General features: G+C 32.3%; 1 protein-coding gene across 1 annotated transcript in view; it reads left to right on the forward strand.

Moving 5' to 3' along the window:
- The window catches only part of LOC108903164 (cadherin-89D), a 159,067-nt gene that overhangs the window by 120,475 nt on the left and 16,978 nt on the right, over nucleotides 1-21,614 (forward strand). Inside the window, exons 14-21 of the mRNA XM_018705253.1 lie at nucleotides 21-850; nucleotides 902-1,624; nucleotides 1,919-2,044; nucleotides 7,057-7,530; nucleotides 11,755-11,891; nucleotides 13,418-13,636; nucleotides 16,172-16,260; nucleotides 18,412-18,495. Of these exons, the coding sequence (XP_018560769.1) occupies nucleotides 21-850; nucleotides 902-1,624; nucleotides 1,919-2,044; nucleotides 7,057-7,530; nucleotides 11,755-11,891; nucleotides 13,418-13,636; nucleotides 16,172-16,260; nucleotides 18,412-18,495 (2,682 nt within the window). The remainder of the gene's footprint in view (nucleotides 1-20; nucleotides 851-901; nucleotides 1,625-1,918; nucleotides 2,045-7,056; nucleotides 7,531-11,754; nucleotides 11,892-13,417; nucleotides 13,637-16,171; nucleotides 16,261-18,411; nucleotides 18,496-21,614) is intronic.

Here is a 21,614-nt window from a genome sequence, read left to right on the forward strand (position 1 = left end):
GAATGTTTAATATGTTTTAGAACAGGGACTACACCTATAGAATTTCACGTCAAAGAAAACGAACCAAACATTCTTATAGGAAAACTAGGCTTTAAAACTAATGGTACAAATAATTTGAAATTCACGATAGCCAACCAGAAAGATGTAACTGACCATATTTCAATTACATCGGATGGTACATTATACACCCAAAAACCCTTAGATCGAGAAACCAGGGATATTTACAGACTGACAATTATTGCTGAGTACAACAAAGGATCTGTACTTGGTACCGGCATTTATCAAGTAAACGTTATTGTAGATGACGAAAATGATAACAAACCCCTTTTTGAAAGAGAAAGCTACGAAGGAAAAATAACAGAGAATTCTAAATCTGGAACTGAGGTTGACTTGAACTATCCTATCCATGTGAGCGACAGTGACGTTGGTCATAATGGTCAATTTACTGTAACTATTTTCGGAAACGGAAGTGAATATTTCCGACTAGATCGAAACTTGGGTAAAATTCAATTCACTGGGGCGAATACACCATTAGATAGAGAAACCACTAGTGTTTATAATTTAAGATTAGTCGCTACAGATGAAGGTGGACTAACTAGTGAAGCAAAACTGACGATTCAAGTGGAAGATGAAAACGATAATTCTCCTTTATTTGTACAATTTTACTTGTACCCAGATAAGGGCATAGAGGTTTTACAGTATGACTCGACAGGTAGTCGAGTAGGACATTTCGAGGAAGCGAGCAACTCTACTCCGGGATTGTTTGTGTTAACACAAAACTTTTTGAGGATCAGAAAACCAAAGGAAAAAATATCTCCCTTAGTATCATTACCAGAGGATATTGCTGTTGGTAGGTATTAATGTTTCTGGTTATTTTCCAATTAATTTCGTTTGTTTGCAGGAAGTTCGGTAATAAAAGCTATTGCAGAAGATAAAGATGACGGAGAAAACTCCGTGATTAAATATGAAATGGTTTCAGAAACATACATTCCCAACGAATTATCTTCAGCTCCTTTCCATATTATCCAGTACTTCATGGTGCAACCAACAACAGGAGAAGTTGTTATAGCAAGGGCACTGCCCGCAGAATCAGAATTCAGGCTAAATATATCAGCTACCGACAAAGGTGGATTTAAAGACCACCTTTCTGTTAGAATAACTGTAAGGGATGTAAACGATCACCCTCCTGTATTCAAAAAGTCGTGGTACAACTTCGACGCTGAAGAAGCTTCTTACACAAGGAACACCTTGGGTAGAATAGAGGCCACTGATGCAGATTTTGGTTCAAATGCTAACATAACTTATTCGATCAAAAATAACTCAACTGTTCCATTTAGTATTTCCCCCACTACTGGAGCTTTACGCGTGGATGGATTATTGGATAGGGAAACACAAGATAAATATTCCTTCGTGGTTGTAGCCAAAGATAATCCAAAATCTGGTAAAAGTTTAAGTAGTTCCGTAAACGTTGAAGTTAACGTGTTGGATATAAATGATAATCCACCTGTATTTTATGGATATGACGACTTGATACCCAACCCCGAAGCAAATAACTTTAGCAACCATAATTATCAGCAAAAAATCCCAGTGTATTACGCGACTGCTGCAGAAAACAGTCCAATGGGTAAGCGATTGTACTCCAAAGGAAATATGTTTTATTAAAAGAAAAACAATGTGTTTAATAATTAAAATTTTTAAAACAAAATCAGTAATTCCAACCCAAAACAATTTTAAACGTGATAAATGTTTTTAATACTTTGCTTTCGTATATTTATAGCTTTTAATTCAACCTTTGAACAGTCGTTAAACAACAGTAATGAATACAAATGCCACATAAATTGCATTTGTGTTAAAGAAAAATAGAATTTAATAAATAATAACAAGTATTGCACGTGAGTAATGTGCGGTCTTATTTCAGGTACGCCAATAACGCGTGTGTTCGCCAACGACTCAGATTTCACAGGAAACGGCAATGGTCTTATTTTGTTCGACATTCCTTACAGAAAAAGTAGGCAAAATTTATTCGCTATCGACTCCAAAGAAGGTAAGTAAATACATTAAAGCAATTAATACGTCTAGATGTGATGAAGTGATATTTACCTATGTAATGAGGGCATTATAGACACTTAATTGGTCTAGAATTGATCAGAGTAAAGCAACAGAGTTGTTTTACAATATGTACTATGAAACATTCCAGTACAGGATGATTTATTAGAACCTGGCTATATTTTAAAAGTGGATTAGCCGAACATATTGAAAATTATCTAGTTGCATTATAATGCAACTTTGCAATCATAAAATAAAATTTCAGAGTAATCCTATTATTTTGAATTTTCAATAAAGTGTGTGATTCTTTGGCTCATTTTAAGAAAAAAGTTCTTATTAACATAGGTCCGCAAATGCACCGTTTTCGAGATATAGGGTATACATTTTTTTTTATTTTTTCAGTTTTTTGACGATATCTTAGGAACCGTTTGAAATACAGAACATAAATTTTATACTAATGAAATTAAAATATTTTTTTACGATTCGGACAATTTCTGCACAAGAGAGTTCAACTGCAACTTCAACAAAAATATGTACCGACAATGATTCAGAGTGATTCAGTCATAATGTCATTAATTTTAAGGGAAGATACGGGATGAATAGACGCGATTAAAAAGGTTTAAAATGCATATTTATACCGAAACAGAAAATATTTTCAAATCATTATTTAAATCCCTTTTCAGACCGCTGACACACAAAGGTTTATAGAGAGTGAATCTTGAACTACCGTAATATTCGGTCATTAACCTAGCTTTTAAGTCGTTTTTAATCCTTTGTGAACGACAACAAATAAACAGAGCTTTTTACCTAGACAGATGATGAATAAAATATTCTTTTACATCTTAAATATGAACAAGTATTATATATTTGTTACATTAATACGATTTCCTGCACATGTAAATATTCATATTACGGCTCTGATCAGCGCTTCTCCTTCCAAGGTCACAGAAAGAATGAGATCAAAGTACTGACAACGGAGTGTAACTGCTGATTTACATAATGCTGCGCACGAACTGTATTCAATCCGTGGAGGCAGCACTACAATGTCATGTTACAATTGACAAGTAATAACTAGGAGCAGAAAATCCCTCGCGGAGTACCCGGGAAATTTCACGTTACCACAAAACAGTGTGAAGAGAAAATTGTTGTGTTTTTTTAACTCTAATTTCGATACAGCTATGGGACGTTGTGTATGTAATAATTGCTATAAATAAATCTTTGACTGCTACAGCTACACCTTACGGTATTCTTCTAATGAATGTCCCTAGACTGACTTGCTTAGATAAAAATTAGTCTTAACCAATATTCCGTATACGCTTTAATTATTGTACGCAACCTTCCTAATACACCTTTAAATTATTCTTTGACACATTAGCATTGCATTTTCATGTGACGAAAAATTAGTACGGTTGGGTGATTTTAATATCCCTTGTTATGTAGTGTATACTATGGGCACTTTGCCTGCAAGATATGTTAACACCATTAGTTAATTTTTTAGTTTTTCTCGGTGTAGTTTTACCAATCAGCTTATATGTCCTTATCTTCATTTAATGTAATAGACTTTGAATCTAGGTATAACAGTGATATGTCAAATATTTCTTAAAAAAAGACGTTATTTTAAAAACTCTAAGATTTAAAGATAACCTAATAGCAGAACTCCTTGCATCTTTTTTTTAAGAGACATCTCCTTTAATAACTCCCTTTTGACACATCAAAAATTAAATTATTATTATATAGGACAAAAACTAATATCTGCCTCTGTATTTTATTGCAATATTTTGTAATTTTGCTAAGTTGTGTAAAATTACTCTGCATAAACTCTATACTTTCATGTTAAAAGTCAAGTATCGATTTTTCAACATTGGTTAAAGTTCACACCAATAACCTTTTTACTAATTTAACAGATCATTGAGTAACGTACGTCGACTGAAACTATCGCCCGTTCTGGAGTACCTCAGGGTTCAGTTCTTAGCCCGCTATTATTTAATACGTTCATTAATGATACTTATGATAACCTTCTAACTAATGTTTTTTTATATGCAGTTGACCTCAAACCGTTTATCACTGTTAGATCTATTGGAGACCCTATTATTCTGCGAAAACATCTTCAAAAGTGTTGCCAAAACAATAAATTGCCACTAAACCTATTAAAATGTTACATTATGACATACACTAGGAAAAATAAATATACTAGATACTGAAATTGTGTCGCGTAGCACTGAGTTTCAAGATTTGGGTGTAATTTTACTAAATTAACTTTTATTCCTCATATTACACAGTCGCTTTGCTGAATAATGCTTTTGTTGGGTCAAAACTTGAGTATGCAGCCATAATTTGGAACTCAATATGACATAAAATATATTCTCATTAAGTGCATTCGGAAAAGTTCAGGGGTAATTTCCTAAGTATCTTTTCTTTAGACTTTATCAGTGATATTCTACAATCTGGTTCGAGTAGAAGCATTACGAATGATTTAACATTACGCAGAAAATACTTTTGTCTTTTATTCATGTATAAACTTTTAAAACATATACTGTTCTGTATATTCTGCCAAACAATCAATATTCCATTCGTCTAATCTTGCACTTATACTTTATTGTATTATCTACCCCACATAGCAAATTATACTTACTATTACTTTTTTTACCTCCTATATGAATTTATTTGCCACTTAAATCTGTCTCATAAAAATTAAAGACACAGATTTAACTGAGAAATGAAGTTACTGGACAGTTGAAAAAAAAAACGGTTTTCGGTTTAGTGTTTGAAGACGTAAATGTCTATTTTAGATTGAACTAAATATAATTATAATAATATAACTAATTGTTTGTATATATCCTGCCCTATAACTGGAATTGTCTGCCGAGTTATTGTATTATATACAGGGCGTTTTTAAATGACGTAGCAAAAATGGTACTAGTGAATGTAGAGCCAAAACTAAGAGGATTGAGGTAAAAATACTTTATATGAAAGTTGCACCCCTGAGGCGATATACCCTCTTAAAGGAGGGGATTGAAATTCACATTTTATTTATTTTTTTCTTTAACATGAGGAATGCTAGAGACACGATACCTGGTATGAGTATCCTACTAATAAAGAGACAACTTTTCAATATTTAGAAATTTTTTATATGAAGCAAATTATTTATTGGGAAGACTGATTTATTGCCCAACTTTTTTACCTCTTGTATTTTTTCAATAAAACCGATAGTTTTCTAATAAAAAAATGCGCCATCGTTCACTAAAGGGTTAATTAATTGTGAAAATTTGTAAAAATAAAGTAGGCGGATGTTATAACAAACAAATTGTTATTTATCATATTAATAAATTGACACTTTCTATCAATAAGCTGGTAATTTAATAATAACATTAAGAATAATTTGCTATTAATTAATAAAAAATGTTATAACTTATGACTATGGGACATGTATTAGGTAAAGTTATTTATCTGAAATAAAATTTAATACAAACGAAAAACAAGAAATGCAAAATTAAATTTAAAGAATATTCTCGAAATAATTTCCATTTTGCTGCAAGCATAACTTAATACGTCTGTTGAAGTTACAACGCACTCGCACAAACAGTTCTTGGTTATTGCGAAGGTCATCTGCTGCCTGAAATATTCTTAAGCCTAGTTCTTCTAAGGAGGCAACAGGAGTGGCATAAACAATGCTTTTTATGTGTCCCCACAAAAAGAAATCCATAGGCATTAGGTTAGGTGAACGTGCAGGCCAACAAAAAGGGGCATCACGACCACGACCAATTCAGCGATTCGGATAATTTAAATTTAACCATTCTCTAACGGCAAGTGTACTATGTGCAGGCGCCCGCCCCATCGTGAATATACCACATCACCTGACGTGTAGTGAGGTGTACATCCACAAGTACTGTTGGAAGATTTTCGTTCAAAAACCTAAGATACTCGGCCGCTCCAAGCCTATATGGAAGACTAAAAGGACCTACTAGAGTAGGTATTTCCTACAATTCCCATCCAAACGTTTAATCTGAAATTATGTTGACATGTTGAAACAAATATTTCATGAGTATTTTCTTCCGACCATGAATGAACATTATGAAGGTTTACTGCACCTACTCTAAGAAAATTTGCTTCATCGGTGAAAAGTATATTCATTAGGAAATTTAAGTCATGCCTGGAAATATTAATGTACCATTGACAAAAATCCACACGGCTAGGTAAATCAAGGTCATTCAATTCTTGCACGGGTTGATGGTGAAAAGGGTATAAAAGATTTTCTTGAGCTACATTCCACACAAGACTGTGAGAAACTTGCAGTTGCCTGGACATCTGTCTTGTGCTTGTACCAGAGTCTTGTTCTAGATGTTCCAGTACAGCTTCCTCAGTTTCAACAGTTCGGACATTACGCCTTTTTCCGTCACCCTCACGGTTGGGTTGAATTTTACCAGTTTTGCGAAGCTTTCTTTCCACCGAGGCCAATATGGAGGAATCGGTCGGTTTGGATATCTTTGGTGGTATAATCTTACTGCAGCGTTACTATTTTTCCTGAATTCGAAAAACACTTGGAGCATGTCGACATATTCGTCATTGGTATAAATATTATTTGCCATAATTATTCTGATAATAAATTAATCAATTGGTACTAATTATTGGTTGAGAGAAAGTGTTAATTTATTAATATGATAAATAACAATTTATTTGTTATGACATCCGCCTACTTTATTTTTACAAATTTTCGCAATTACCCCTTTATTGAACGATGACGCATCTAATTTTTTTACTATAAAACTATCGGTTTTATCGAAAAATTACAAGAGGTAAAAAGGTATTTTTACTTCCATCCTCTTATTTGTGGCTCTAAATTCACTGGTACCATTTTTGCTACTTCATTTAAAAACACCCTATACATATAAATAGAGGTTATGTATGTTATGAATGAATTAACATATACTCCAACAACTTTCTGTATTGCATTTTCTGTTAAAAAGAAGATAAATTAGATTAATGCCTATAAGTCTTCCTTTTTATTTCCAGGCATCGTCACGACAATAGGAAAGCTGGACTACGAATCTGAAAAGTCGCACAACATAACCATTCTGGCTTCAGACCTTGGGTCACCAAGCCTGAGCTCCACGGCCATCCTGATTGTAAATATAATAGATGTACCGGAAGACATTAAATCCATAGAACGTCCCGTGTTCGCACATCGGTATTATGAGGTGGAAGTGGAGGAAAACGTCCCCGTCCCACTGAGAGTCCTCACGTTGAACGTTACCGAGCCCTATAGATCACACAAATTACGTTACAGCATCGTGGCGGAGAACTCCAGCGATGTCAAGCGTACATTCAGGATTGATCCCAGGAATGGTTCCTTGTATATTATAGAAAGCCCAGACAGAGAACAAAAAGCACTGTACGAGCTAATAATCCGTTTGGACCAGTATAAAGTCGGGAGGGATATGACCGTTATGATTTATCCAGTGACAAATGAGCGTCTGGGTAACTTAGGTAAGGGTGTTTTATTTTCTACAGTTCTACATCATTACTCTTTTTCGCGACATATATCATGACGATTTATACGGGACAGTACATTTTAAAATTCAAACAAAAATTAATTATGGACATAAGGAATTCAAATGTAACAACAGAGACGGACTTCAAATATAGTTATATTTATTTGAGTAATTTTGCCGAGCACTGTATCCTCTTTAAGGAGGTTTATCTGATTTGGAATTGACGAACAAATGTTCATAAAAAAATAATATAAGCTTATTAATATGAAGAAAATCCTCAAAAAAAAAATATGACTAGTTTGGATACCTAAGAGTCGAGATATTAATTAAAAAAATTTTCACTATTTAGTACAGTCTTATGAGAATGTAGATTTTTTTGGTCTTTCCACTTAGAATGCGCAACAATTGACGAACGGTTACCACAGCAACTTGTATAAATAGAAAACAGATATCTAAGGAACCGTATGACAGCTCGTAGGAATCGATTAGGTACTTGTAAGATACATAATTTATAATAAATAATTCTCTTTCAAACTGCTGTTGTTGACTAACTTAACCTTCATATGCGTGATAGCGACAACGCCGCGGTTCTCGAAGTAGCGTATTATTTGAAATTCGCTGGTGTGACATAATCTGATGTACATTTCAAGCTTAGGCATCCAAACAAAGCCAGCCAAGTGCAACGTTGCCAAATCTAAAGGCTTACTACTTACAGAAACTCTCGTCAGACTTTAGATGTACATTCGACGCAAGATAAATGTTATCAACCTAAACGGCATACTACTTTTAAAGGGGCGAGCCGGTGGACTATTAATAGGAATTTTAATCATGAGATTTGGATCATATCTTATCTGGTTAACTGCATCCTAAATTCTTTCAAGTAATTGCTGACGGATAGTAATTTTAACAAGGTAGACAAGTTGCTTAATATGTCCCCATAAATAAAAGTCCAACGGATTTAGATCTGGGGAACACGGTGGACTTGCTATTGGACCTTGTTGACCTATTCATTTATTCGGGAAATGATCATTTAACCAAGCAGTTACTTGTCTCACTCTATGTGGTGGTGCACCATCGTGCTTAAATGATCGTTCAAATGCAGATCTGTATAGAGCTTTCTTGGGAAATAATGTTTTTGATTTCATTGATGACGTAAGTCTTAATATTGTTCAAAATATGTGTTTTAAAACATGTACAGGCAGTAAATTATTATCAAAATTGATTGACACTGAACCGTTGCTGAAATCATCTTTTATTACATACGGATTTTGTATACATTGTGTGGATTACACAGGTCAACAAGGGTCAAGAAGCATACACACTAATATACATTCCCGAAGGATTTTGGTGCGCTGAATCCGAATCTGGCCGCAGAATTGCTCTATCACGTCAGGTTTTTATATATATCCTGAAAGTACAAAAACACTGTTTTTCGACATATTTGAGGTTATGTAGTAATACCATCTATTCTTTTAAAAAAAATACATCTAATTTAAAAGTACAAGGCTCCCTCTTTCAAATGCCGTTGAGTTTGCTCAAATATCTTTTTTTTTCGTTGAGATATCACACGTTGAAATTTCTAAGTTTATCAGTTTCTTAATATGCGAAAATTGACTAAGGATCCCTTAGACGTCAAACAGTTCATTGCTGTTCAGAAACTTCATATTCAGAAACCTTCAATATATACGAACTCAAACTCACAAACTCCAAGTCCACAAACCCACAAATCCCAAACCCACAATCCCTAAACTCACAAACCCCAATCCCATAAAACCAGAACCTACAAACTCCAAGTTTACAATCCCAAAGTCCACCAACTCCAAACCCACAAACCGTATGGGTATGAAGTTTCTTAATTGCAATCGACTGCTTGATGTCTAAGGGATCCTTAGTAGATTTTCGCATATTAAGAAACTGAGAAACTTAAAAATTTCAATATGTGATATCTCAACGAAAAAAAAATTGACATTTGAGCAAACTCAACGGCATTTCGAAGGAGGGAGCCTTGTACTTTTAGATTCAATGTATTAGATTTTTGAAAAAGAATAGATGGTATAGTAATACCATCTATTCTTGAGGTTATGTAGTAACATAACCTCAAATATGACGAAAAACAGTGTTTTTTGCACTTTTAGGTTAAGGATATCTCAAAAACCTGACGTGATAAAGCAATTCTACTGATTCGGATTCAGGGCACCTAAATCCTTCGGAAATATATATTCAAGTTTCTGCTTCCAAAAAAGTAAAATTTTGTTGGCCTGTAACTATTATTTATGCCGTCCCTAGTAAAACACGCTTCATCAGGCCACATGACAAAATACAACATAACCAGCGACAAAATACTAATCGCTGTAAGCAATGGTTATACAGCACCGACAGATCCTTAGGAAAAACCAATTTAAAACAACTTAACTAACTTCCTTAGTCCAAAACGCTTCGTATGTATAAGTTGCAAAGAGTTAATCTTACTTTTAAAATGTGTCATTAATATTTTAAAACCGACGTACGATATCTGATTCAAATTTGGTATACGTTATAAGGGCTCCGGAAACAATAAAAATCATCTCCAAACATTTCACTAACTGCACCAGTGGCACACCGGATGTGAGTTCCTTTTTCTGAAAGTATTTTCCCCGCATATGGATCTTCAGAAATGCTACAGAATCTTTGTCGATTCCATATAAAAAATGATTCTTGCCAATTTCTTTAAAATTGCTATATTTGTAGATATGTGAAGAGAACACTCTATTTGCTACTAATAAGAGAAATAGATGTAAATAACTGCTTAAAAAGTTTCATATAATTTTGTATAAGTATCTTAAATGTTTCAAAAATAGAAAAATACGGGGTTACCCTTCCCGCCCATGTATGCCTCTGATATACAGAATAGTTTAAAGATGTGTTTTTTTTGCAGATTTACGGATATTAATGAAAAAACATTCCAAAGGTAAAAATTCATTTTTTTTTTAACTTTTAAACGAAGCATTTTTTGACTTAAGTAAGTTGACTTAAAAATAAAGCGTACCGCTACAATTACATTTAGTACCTGCCCCAATAAATATATTTTGCTTTCTGGGAATTTACGAGCCATATAAATTATACTTTGAATTATCCGAGATTATACCAAATAAATGTATTTAGCAAATGAGATTAGAATAAGTAGGCTGTAAACATAAATTAGTTGTTGTTTATTAGGGTACATAAGCACAAACCGAGTAGGTAATGACCCGGATAAGTGTTAATTAGGATAGGGTAATAAAAGTAGGTACCTGGGGACAAGGATAAAACCGAAAACATTTCCAGGCAAGAAACAGAAGTCTTGAGCCTAGTTCCTGCTCGGTTGTGTCTCGTGTTACCAGCGAATTTAGTAGAATAAAGTTTTCCATGCTACTTAGAGTTTTTCTCCTCACTTGAAGACCAAACCAAAATAAAATTATTTTTTTATATCGGTAAAATCTGGTATTGCAGTATGACCACTATTTTATGGAACACCCCGTGTATAAAAGTTTGAAAATATTCTAATTTTCTTTAAAAGTTTTTTGTATAGCTGTTAGAAATAAAAAGCGATTTCTTTGAGAGTTTTCAACATTATTTAATAATTTAATGTATCGTCAGGTAAGTATATATTTTTCAGATGTGGGTGCTATTTGGATAAATTACTTTTTATTTTCAATTTAGGTAAATATTAATGACTTAATTCGATGGGAATTGAAGAAAGTAAATTTCTGAAACTTATAATAGTAATTTTCTAAACTTTCTTGACGTCTATAATGCCACTAGACGATCGTTTTATTCGTAAAAATACATTTTTGTTAAAGACGGTAGAGCGCCAAATAGCCCTTTCGGTGTATGTATCTTAGGACCGGATACAATCTGAATTTCATTTTACAAAACTTTCAGATCTTAAATAGTATGTACCGTTTTATAATCATTTTATATTTTCATATTCCCATTGCCGTTATTGCTCCAACTATAAAGACATTTACAGTCTGAGATAAGTACATTATTATTTCGTTTTAAAGAGATTTTATACTACTCTTCCGGTCTGGAATTGTTAGTTATGTCATAACATCTAATGTTTCCATGTCTACCAACACAAAGACATATGTTATTCCTAACATGTTATATAATTTTTTAAGGAAAGTTCATTGTTCATCATAAGATGAATGTTGCGATATTGTTTTTGTATTTATATATATTTTTTTGTCTCTTGTTTCAGGACTAAATGAGGTTAAAGTCATTGTTCGAGTGACAGATGTAAATGACAACGCTCCAAAGTTTACTGTAACTGGACGTCCCATGATAGCAGCTATTCCGACAACAGCTAACTATGGTTACAACGTGATAAGGTTACAGGTAAAAGAACATTGAAAATCTTTAACTTCTCAAGGCAATATCCAACAGTACTTGCAATGTAAGAACCAATTTCAAATAAAGTTACAGTCCGTACGGTATTTGTTGAGATTGAATTTCAAGAAGACCCCTGCGTCACTTTCTTGGAATTAACCACACTCGACACCCAAGGCAGAAAGATATACGGTGAAAGCCACGCCACGTCGCCAATGTCTTTCTACCTCGGATGTCAAATGCGGTTAGTTACAAGAAAGTGACGCAGGAGTCTTTGAATTTTATCTCAACAGATATCGTCCGGACTGTAGTTTTGTTACATATTGTATCCCAAAAAGGAATGGTAAAAGCAATTGAATTTAAGTCAATTTGCCTCTATAAAAAATGATTCGTTTAAATATTACAGGCTGTTAAAATTTTGCTTTTGAAGTGCTTTTTCATTAATATCTGGAAACCGACATGTCTGATTCAAACTTGATACACATAAGAACCCGGGAAGCAACAAAAATCATCTTCACTTATTCAGTGGCATAGGGGAACGGCTGATTCATTCTTTTTTAAAATATTTCCCCCACTTATGGATCACTTAAGGAAATGATTTTCTGAGTGATCTTATTGATTTACACAAAAATTCTTCTTACCAATTTCTCATAAAATCCCAGATTTCGAATAAAAAGAGAAGATTCAGTTTGCTGCTCCGAAAGAAATTATAGAATTTTTTTTGTTTAAGGAGATAAATCGATTGTGCAAATTTAAAGAGCTTAAGAAAATATTATCTTTTGGGATCTTTCAGTTTCTGCTTCTGAATGAACTAATTCATATGCAGTAAAAAGATATTTTGTAGCAACTGATTCTAACAGAAATTGTCAAGAAGCATTTATTGCGTGGATTCACAAATAATTCAGAAATTCCGTAGTTTTTTTTTTTTGAAAACAGATAGGAATTTCGAAAAGCATATCCTGTTTATGTCACTAATGAAGGAAATGAGATGTTTGTTGATAATTTTTATCGGTCCCCGCAGTTTTATAAGATGAATTAATGGAAAAATATTTAGGATGTAAGTTGATTAAATTGTATTGTGAGGAATCTTGGTTGCTATATGACCACTATATTCCGTATAACAAAATCTACGTTTTGCGATATAAAGTACTGGTTTTTAAAAAACATAATATTTTATTATTAGCTCTCGAATCTTTTTTACGCTATTTTGAAGGTATTTTCTCTCGAAAATTCAACAATAAAAAGGTTTACAAGTGTGCGGTACCCCATCCGGGAACACAGTGTATAGTCATCCAGTTGACGGTCTGATAGGGCTATTTAAGGACGAAATTCTGTTTTCCATTGATCGTCGAAATTGAAAAGTGACATCAGACAAGTTATAAAGTCATGCCATAACTTCCGTAAAATGCTTCCATAAAACAGCCGAAAGGCAAAAAGTCGTCTAGCCACATCCGTTATATTAGTGAAATAACAATTTAATGCAAACCTTAAAGTTCACAAGCCGAAAACACTTTCATTATCGTTTTATGACATAGGCGACCGATCCGGATCTGGGATTGAACGGTGAGGTGCGCTACCAGATACTTAGTCGAGCCGACGAAGCCAGCCGTCGATTCGCCATTGATCCGGTCACTGGGCAGGTCAGGGGGATTTCCACTTTCACGAAAGAAGCTGGAAAAGTCTTTGGTTTTGACGTTAAGGCCACTGACAGGAGTGGGGCTGATGATGGGAAAAGTTCCATCGCCAACGTTTTCGTAAGTACACCTTGAACAGTTTGAATTTCTCTGCTAGTTAATTCTCTTTTGAAATTAACTTTTTTCACATTTACAATTATTTCAGTTTCCTATTTTTATCAGCTATTTAAATAAATTAATATCCCTATAGAGTGTCCCGATATAAGATGATTTAGACAAACTTATCTAAATAAAAAAATGCTTTCATTAAAAGATACAGGGGTTAAAATAGAATTTTTAAAACAATTTTTTCTTAATGTCTGATGATTTTCGAAATATTAACGAATATTATTTATTTCTTTGCAATTATGTACGAAAAACAATTGAAAAAAGGGGTTAGTGTGATCCTTTATCCTTTCCAATTGCATTGCAGGTACGCCTACTGAAATTTTCAGCAAACAATTTCATTGCGATTGTTTTATCTCCTTTAGAAAATTTTCACTTGTTACGTGGTTTTGAAGATAAATATCATTTTTCAAAAGACTATGCAAAGTGCACTGAATTTTAGGAGAACGCTACTTATGACTTGAAGTAATTTTTAATAAGAAGTTTGGAAGTCACTAAAAATAGCATACACATCTTTTAGCTATTATAAAAAAAAATATTGTATAACAATTCATATAGTTTCAAATACATACATCACTACACTAATATTCTAAATAAATTATTGCAACCAAAATTGTGTAAATACATTATAAAAAAATATTTTCGTATACCAAAATTTATACATGCAAATGTGACAACTCTTTTTATTAGATAAATATTTCGAGAAATATCTTTTTTGTATTGAAATTTTTGCTTGATTAAAATCTGTAGATTGTGGTGACCACCAAACAGGAGCATTTTGGCCTCCAATTTATATTTCAGAATTTAAATTGCCGCCTACAATAATACTTGGATCTAGACGGTGTTCCAAATGGTAGAGCGTCAGTTCTTCAATAATCAATTATTCTCAAACTACTGGATTGGACAAAATCAAAATGCGTCTGTTGAATAGCCACTACCATTTTCTGATTTTAATCCAGTGGATTTATTTTTCGCGGGTAAGGCTATTTATGCAGAAAATATTAATACTATTGAACATCATACAGATAAAATTCTCATGGTTGCTTTCGAACTTCGACAGAACAAAGATTTTTCAGATGATTTTTTTTTTAGTAAAGATACTTCGAAAATACGCCAGATCTTATGGTGTACTTTTATTATTAATGAAAGATTTTTACTAATAATGTGCCAATAATTACATAATTTTAGTTGTAATAATTTGTTGAGAATTAATTGATGTTTGCGTAGAAATATTTTCTAAGGTTTTCTTTTATTTGTTAAAAAAAAAAGTGAAAACTTTTTCATTAGCAATTTAAAATAAATCTTATTGAAAGTCAATCACAGATTACAATAATTACAATATTTTAAAAAGTGGTATTTATCAAAAAAATCATTCAATAAATAAAATATTTTTAAAGTTATAAAATTATTCCAAAGTACCTACCCAAGATAAGGATGGGATAGCACTGGGATCTAGGAAACGGTAACAAATACAGGGTGGCTCAAATTAGAAGAAAGTTGTGTTTTTTATACCTAACAATATGCCGTTTAGAAAGTTTTAAAATTCCGGGTAGTTCAGGAGATATCCGGAAAAACCCAAAATTTTGCAAAATCGTTTTATTTTTCCTGGCTTTATTTGAACACGAATTTTAAAATAAATTGCATATTTACATTGCCACTTTTTTCACTCTATCCAATGGCGTCAACATTTTTCCAATCCGACTTTTCGTCTTAGAGGGGCTGGCATCATCAGGTTAATTTTTTTAAATACGTCGCTGCTTAGGTATTTACTATGGTATCCGAGCCGAAAGCAAAAATGACAGTGTAGCTTGGGCCAGTCACGCAAGGGTGCGTTTACAAATGAGGTGCTTTGTATTTATACACATTGTCAACACAATGCAGTGGTTGTAAAATCATGCTGCTTACAGAAAGGATAATTAAGTGCAAACGAATTTATGTAGTACATTATTTGTATAAACCTTTGTATAAAGTCGAATCCGAAATATGCATTGTTTCATTCTGTATTTGCTATAAGTATATTTCAGATCTGCTACTACAGAATATTGTTTTATAGAAAATTGTCATTTCAAACAAAAGCAGACACGATTTTTCTTAAAAAGAAATGGTACCTACATTTGGAACTATATTTGTCCGCTACATATGTACCCCACCCCACTATACATAAATAAAATAAGATTTACTGTTTTACAATATATCATTCTTAAAGTTACTGCAATACTGTAGTTTAATGGTTCATAAAAATCTAGAATTTTATTAAATGTATGTCTTTTATGTGTCACCTTGAATGCAGTTTATCTAGAGGAACGGGAGGACACTTTTCTGTGAAATGATTTACAATATTTATTCTTTTCCGTTCGACCTACATATTTTATTCTGTCAAGGTTAATAGCAAAGAATCAGTCGTAAACTTTCAAAAATGATTACATGAATAAACAAATAAAAAAACTTGAATATTTGCTTATTTAAAATTAAAGTGAAAGTTTTCAACAGGTGTACGTTCTAGACGAGCAAAAGCAGCTCGTCATGGTAATGGGCCTGAAACCAACCGAAGTAGAAAAAAGCATGAATAACATAACCAGGTAAGTATTATTGATGCGCTTGGCGCCACAGAATGAAAATTCGATATATAGTGCTGTGGCAAAGACTTACGATTTCAGATATTTTAGGATGCTAGAAACAGAGAACTTAAGAACACTTTCGTAATATTACAAAAGACATAATTGACAAATACTGTCAAATTTTGCTGTATGGTTCTGTATTTCCAGAGTTCTTTGTCAAGTCCAAAAAAAATACGTTGTATTCTATATTTATTTCAAGTTTTAGTATTATTATTTTACATTTTCTGAATAGTTAGAGTAATAAACCAACTAGCAGATTTTTTTATTAAATCATTGTTCCGCCTCGACAACATATTAAAGATGTGTTTATATTAGCTAAGTTTAATTAATAGAATTGAAACAAATAACTTGAGTATATTTGTTTTCACGATTCATTAATTTCTTTGTACTTAAAGATTGCATTTTTATTTCGTTTAGAGCGATTTATTATGGCAAATTAATTAAATAAATAATAAAACTTTTTAAATTGATTTTGTTTAAAAATTAAGAGATTAATTTTTTATTAATTTATTTTGCTATGGGTACTATGCCACCTCTGAAAAAAAATTTATATTAATTAAATTAACCCTTACGCCAAACGAACAGTTACTTATTTAAAAAAATACTTTTGTGTAACCAAAAATCTGTAACTGGAAAGAATAGATAAATGAAAAATAAGATACAAATCACTGCAATCCATCACTCCATAAGTTCGTAGGATGATATGTAGATAGCGCTACTATTGACAAATCCATATGGTTTCTAGGAAGTACTAAATTTCAAATAATAATTATGTCAAAATTTCATGACAATCTGACGTTTAGTTCATACATTTCAGTGGTTTTAGTGACTCTACTTTGCTTTAGACGATGACACTGAACGTTCTGGTCGTCAATAGTGGCGCTATCTATATATACAGATTCGGAAAGTCCTCATGGTACATCGGCCGTTACGTGAGAGCGAACCCTCTTCTAACCCGAAACGGGCGGTGACTATTCAGTTTATGAAACGTCTTCACTATAGCCATCCTTGTCTATCGCACGGATTTCTTTACTTTACTATGTCGCTCTCATGTAAAGGCAGATGGACCATGTGGATTTTCCAGCCCTGCATATGAACTTATTGATGTTATCTCCAAGAATTTGATATAGATTTATGTACAGGGATTGCTGTGACCTTATATAATTGTGTTAATTATTCCAAATCTTAGAAATAAAGAGGATTTTTTTTCTAGTTCTGTTGCCTAGATATTTAGTTAAAAAAGTCTGTTTTACATTCCCTTAGATACAAATATTTTGGCGAAATTGAGTTATACTACTTTTTTATGGGTGGGATAGGACCGTTTCATGGTTTTTTGTTAGGTGCATATTTCAGTAAAACATATTAGGAATTTTTTTAATTCCAAAAATAACAACTTGGAATTATTCTATGACCTCCAAAATAGTAGCGTACCAAACTCGAGGAAAACATAAATATTTATTAATTTTATTTGTACCGGTGATCTTGAAATCGAAATAAGAACACCGTACTCCTCAAAAATAATTGTGTACCATATTTAAAGAAAATATATCTATTACTTATTAAGTGATTAATAGTTGTAATTAATAGAAATTTGTGTTATTACCGGTACTAGTGATGGTTTGTAATGCTTAAGTATATTTAATTTTTACTGCATAAAATCTTTTAATCTTCGAATTAAATACTCCAGTCTACGATTTTTTATTTTATGGTATCCTAGATGTACCCACGAAATTTTAAATTGAATTTTTTTAAGTTTAAAAAAATAACCGACAGATAACTTTATTTTAATAGGACGTAGAATAATCATATAATGTTATTACGAAAAACAAAACACACTGTATATGAACTATATACTGTATATTTTCAAAAGAGTAGTTAAAAATAGTTGTCCAAAAAAACCTATACTGAATTTGTGTTACTTTAGAAATGTACTGTATACATTTGAAACTCTACGTCAAATATAGATTCAAATTATTGGAAGTTCCTAAAAGATCAAACCAAATCGAATTAAAAATGCTTGTCTGTTTGTATAAAAGTTTTTGCTACAGCATCCAAAGCCCCCTATTCTTATCAGTTGCTACTGTACCATAATATGAATTTATGTGTTTGCAGTGCCTTGTACAATGCCACGGGATTCGATATTCGAGTTCGTAAGCTGGAGCCCCACAGTGAAAGAAACCAAGTGGATAATAGCGCGTAAGATGAATTATATTTTCATATTTCTTTTTAATTCACTTTCCCAACGATAATAACTATAAATTTCAGTTATTCTTAGAATTTCTGTGACACCTACATTATCGATCTGGGAAGAAAAATCGAGTATACCGTTATAACTGAATAAATCGCTACAATTGCCTACTTTTTGAAAAAACTTGTTACGTTTCTCAAAGTAGTAAAACAAAAAAAAAATAAAACAAATTTAAAAATAAAAATTTATGAAGTGATAGAAGCATAATTATTGACCCCAATAATAGATAATTATTCACTGAGCAGATAACAAATGATTCAATTAATACTAACAGTAATAATAAAGCTTCTCTTATTCTGATAAAAAAACGCATATAGATAGACTCGTTTTCTTAAAAAAATGTTGATATTTTTCATTCAGTCCGGATAACAGGTGAAAAGCTTGATTAATTTTTGCAGACGCGAGATGAGATACTCTCCAGGACCCTAAAGAAGTTTGTAAATTAAAAACAATGTCAGACAAACAATTTGCGAAATATATCGTTCGAAATAAAATTCAAAATAAACACAGCAAAACTCTATACGGTTTTCACAGCAAATAGGTTTAACGAACTGCAGCATGCTGAAAAAGATGTCTGTATATTAAATGTAAACACTTTCTTGAAATATTGATGCATTTTATCAGTCGACGGCTTGCCTCTTCAAGTTTCAAAAAGTAAAGTTAAAGTACCTATAGCTCTTTAGATAAGTTTGACATTCTTGAAGCTGAAATACGACTTCCTGCTTACCCAGTTTACAGTGCGAATTAATAAAATCTTAGCTACAATAAAAAATTTCCTTGCCGAAAAGCTGTTGAACAGGATTGTGTTTTTTTTTAAATAAATGTTTAAAAAAGAAGGTTCATAATAGTTTCTAATTATCTTCTTAGGATGATGTAATTTCTGAGTTTGCACATTAGAACAATTTTTCTAGCATTTACGAAAACAAATAATCAACACATTCTGATATATTAAGAATTCCAACAATTCTATAAATACGTAATCCCTCCATCTGAATACTGCATTGGGTTAATATATTCATTGGAAGTTGGTGAGAAACCTTTGTAAAAATCTTGTTACATATACTTTTTATATAGATTACAAGTTCGAATTTAAATTTTTTTAAACTAATTAATTTTTTTAACTGTAAGATATAATAACAGTAAACTAGAAAGCTATTGGAATAATCTATATTCCTTTCATTTTCGCATAAAAGCTGCGAATTTGATTCTAACATAAACCAGCTTTTAATATTCAATATTTGTTAAAAATAGTTTGTCAGCAATATCACAATCTTAAGTATATCAAATGACAAAATAATAATTGACCCAATTTTTAAATTTTTTTCAAAGTTTGTTTAGAAATGTAAAGGCGTTGTTTTTATTGGAGTATTTTATATTTAGAAATATAATTCTTGATTTTCTAGAGTACTACCTTATTTAATGACTGTTTACTTTGTCTTTAAAACCTATGGCAATATTATTAATCTTTATAGGATAGCTACTCGCTATCGTTTAAGTAAATATTCAATGAACATGAAATCAATCTAGCACTCACCATTATTACCGTTTGCATCTGGGGGTACATTAATACAAACAAGAGTGTTTGGTTAATAGTTTTTTTTGCGATGTTTATAGCTCTATTGGTAGATACACTTCCAAGATAAAAGGTAAAATTGTGATTAGATTCAATATAGTGACATGTTAGTGGACAAGCTTGAAACCCGTGATACCATCGAAGTGCCAAGAAGTCCGTTCAAAATTTGAGTTGTTTCACAACATGATTGCTCCAATATGGCTTCTGATACATTAGATATATACACATCCATCGTCGAAACTTGGCACCATCAAGCTCATCTGCAAAGTTGGTTGAAAGCTACTTCAAAAAGCTTTATTGCAAAAAGTATCCACATTATGATTACGTCTAATAATTTCTATATTGACTGTTATTAAAAAAGACTTGCTACATATTGTTTAAAGAGTTCATATTAATTAGAAAACAAATGGAACACATTCATTTATATCATTTTTTATTTATTGTTCCCAAAAATATTCTTATCCAGAATCTCAGGCATGCGAACATTTCCACTTTCAAGAAAAATTACTCCAAAATTTTAGGTCGTCAAACTTCATTGCACTTTATTGTTTACTGTAATTACTTTACAATTCTTTGCCGTTAAAATCACTTCAAATTTTTTATTCTTTCTTTATTACACATATATGTGTCTCTGTACTGCCAGTTATAGAAGTTTGATTTATTAGCCTTAAGGGTTTAATTTATTCCTTGACATAAGGGTCGCTATTTTTGGCTTTATAAATTATTACTTTATAAATTCCGCTTAAATATGTGTATATATTTTAGAGGATAGAAATTACCTACTTGTTTGACCCAATTTTCACAATGTGTCAGTATGCAAATGAAAGCGGATATCGTGGATGGTGCCCTAAATGGCCGCTATGATAACCGTTTTGATGAATTCTAATAGCCTTGCGGCTTATTTAGTTAGTATGGATCACATGAAGCGAACTTTATGAAATACTGTTTGACTTCAAATAATCTATGTACCTAGTACAAAAATGTTTTCAACTTATAAATATCAGTACTTTTATGTCAAAAGCAACGAAATTTTTTTTACGTCCATAGTCAAACAGCGCTAAGAGCTCATACCAGGTGAAATCTAAGCTGATGTGAGGTTGTTTAAATGTTTCGATGAGGAATTCCAATATGTAACTCTAAGATATTACAGCGTGTGAGTTTTGAGACAATTAGCAGGTTAGTCGAAAAAGAGTTACCTACAATCATATAGAGACCTGAATCATGCTGAGGCATTGCCAACTGCGCGAGTGAATGAAATATAAGGCCAGGAGATCCCTGAAGAGGCAAAAAGTTCTTAAAAAGATCAACGAAGAAGTTAACGAAGTTAACCTTATGAACAAAAGTCGAAGACAAATAAGGATAGTAGGACTGCTAACTGGACACTGCAGACTTAGGAACCATCTGAATAATACTGGCCCCTGTGGACTTCATTAGGCAGAAAAGAAGACCCCAGCTCCCGTATTGCACAATTGTTCAGCAGAGAAAAACTGAAGC

This window comes from Anoplophora glabripennis, unplaced genomic scaffold (genome assembly GCF_000390285.2).
Source record: "Anoplophora glabripennis isolate ALB-LARVAE unplaced genomic scaffold, Agla_2.0 scaffold67, whole genome shotgun sequence".
Classification (NCBI taxonomy): domain Eukaryota; kingdom Metazoa; phylum Arthropoda; class Insecta; order Coleoptera; family Cerambycidae; genus Anoplophora; species Anoplophora glabripennis.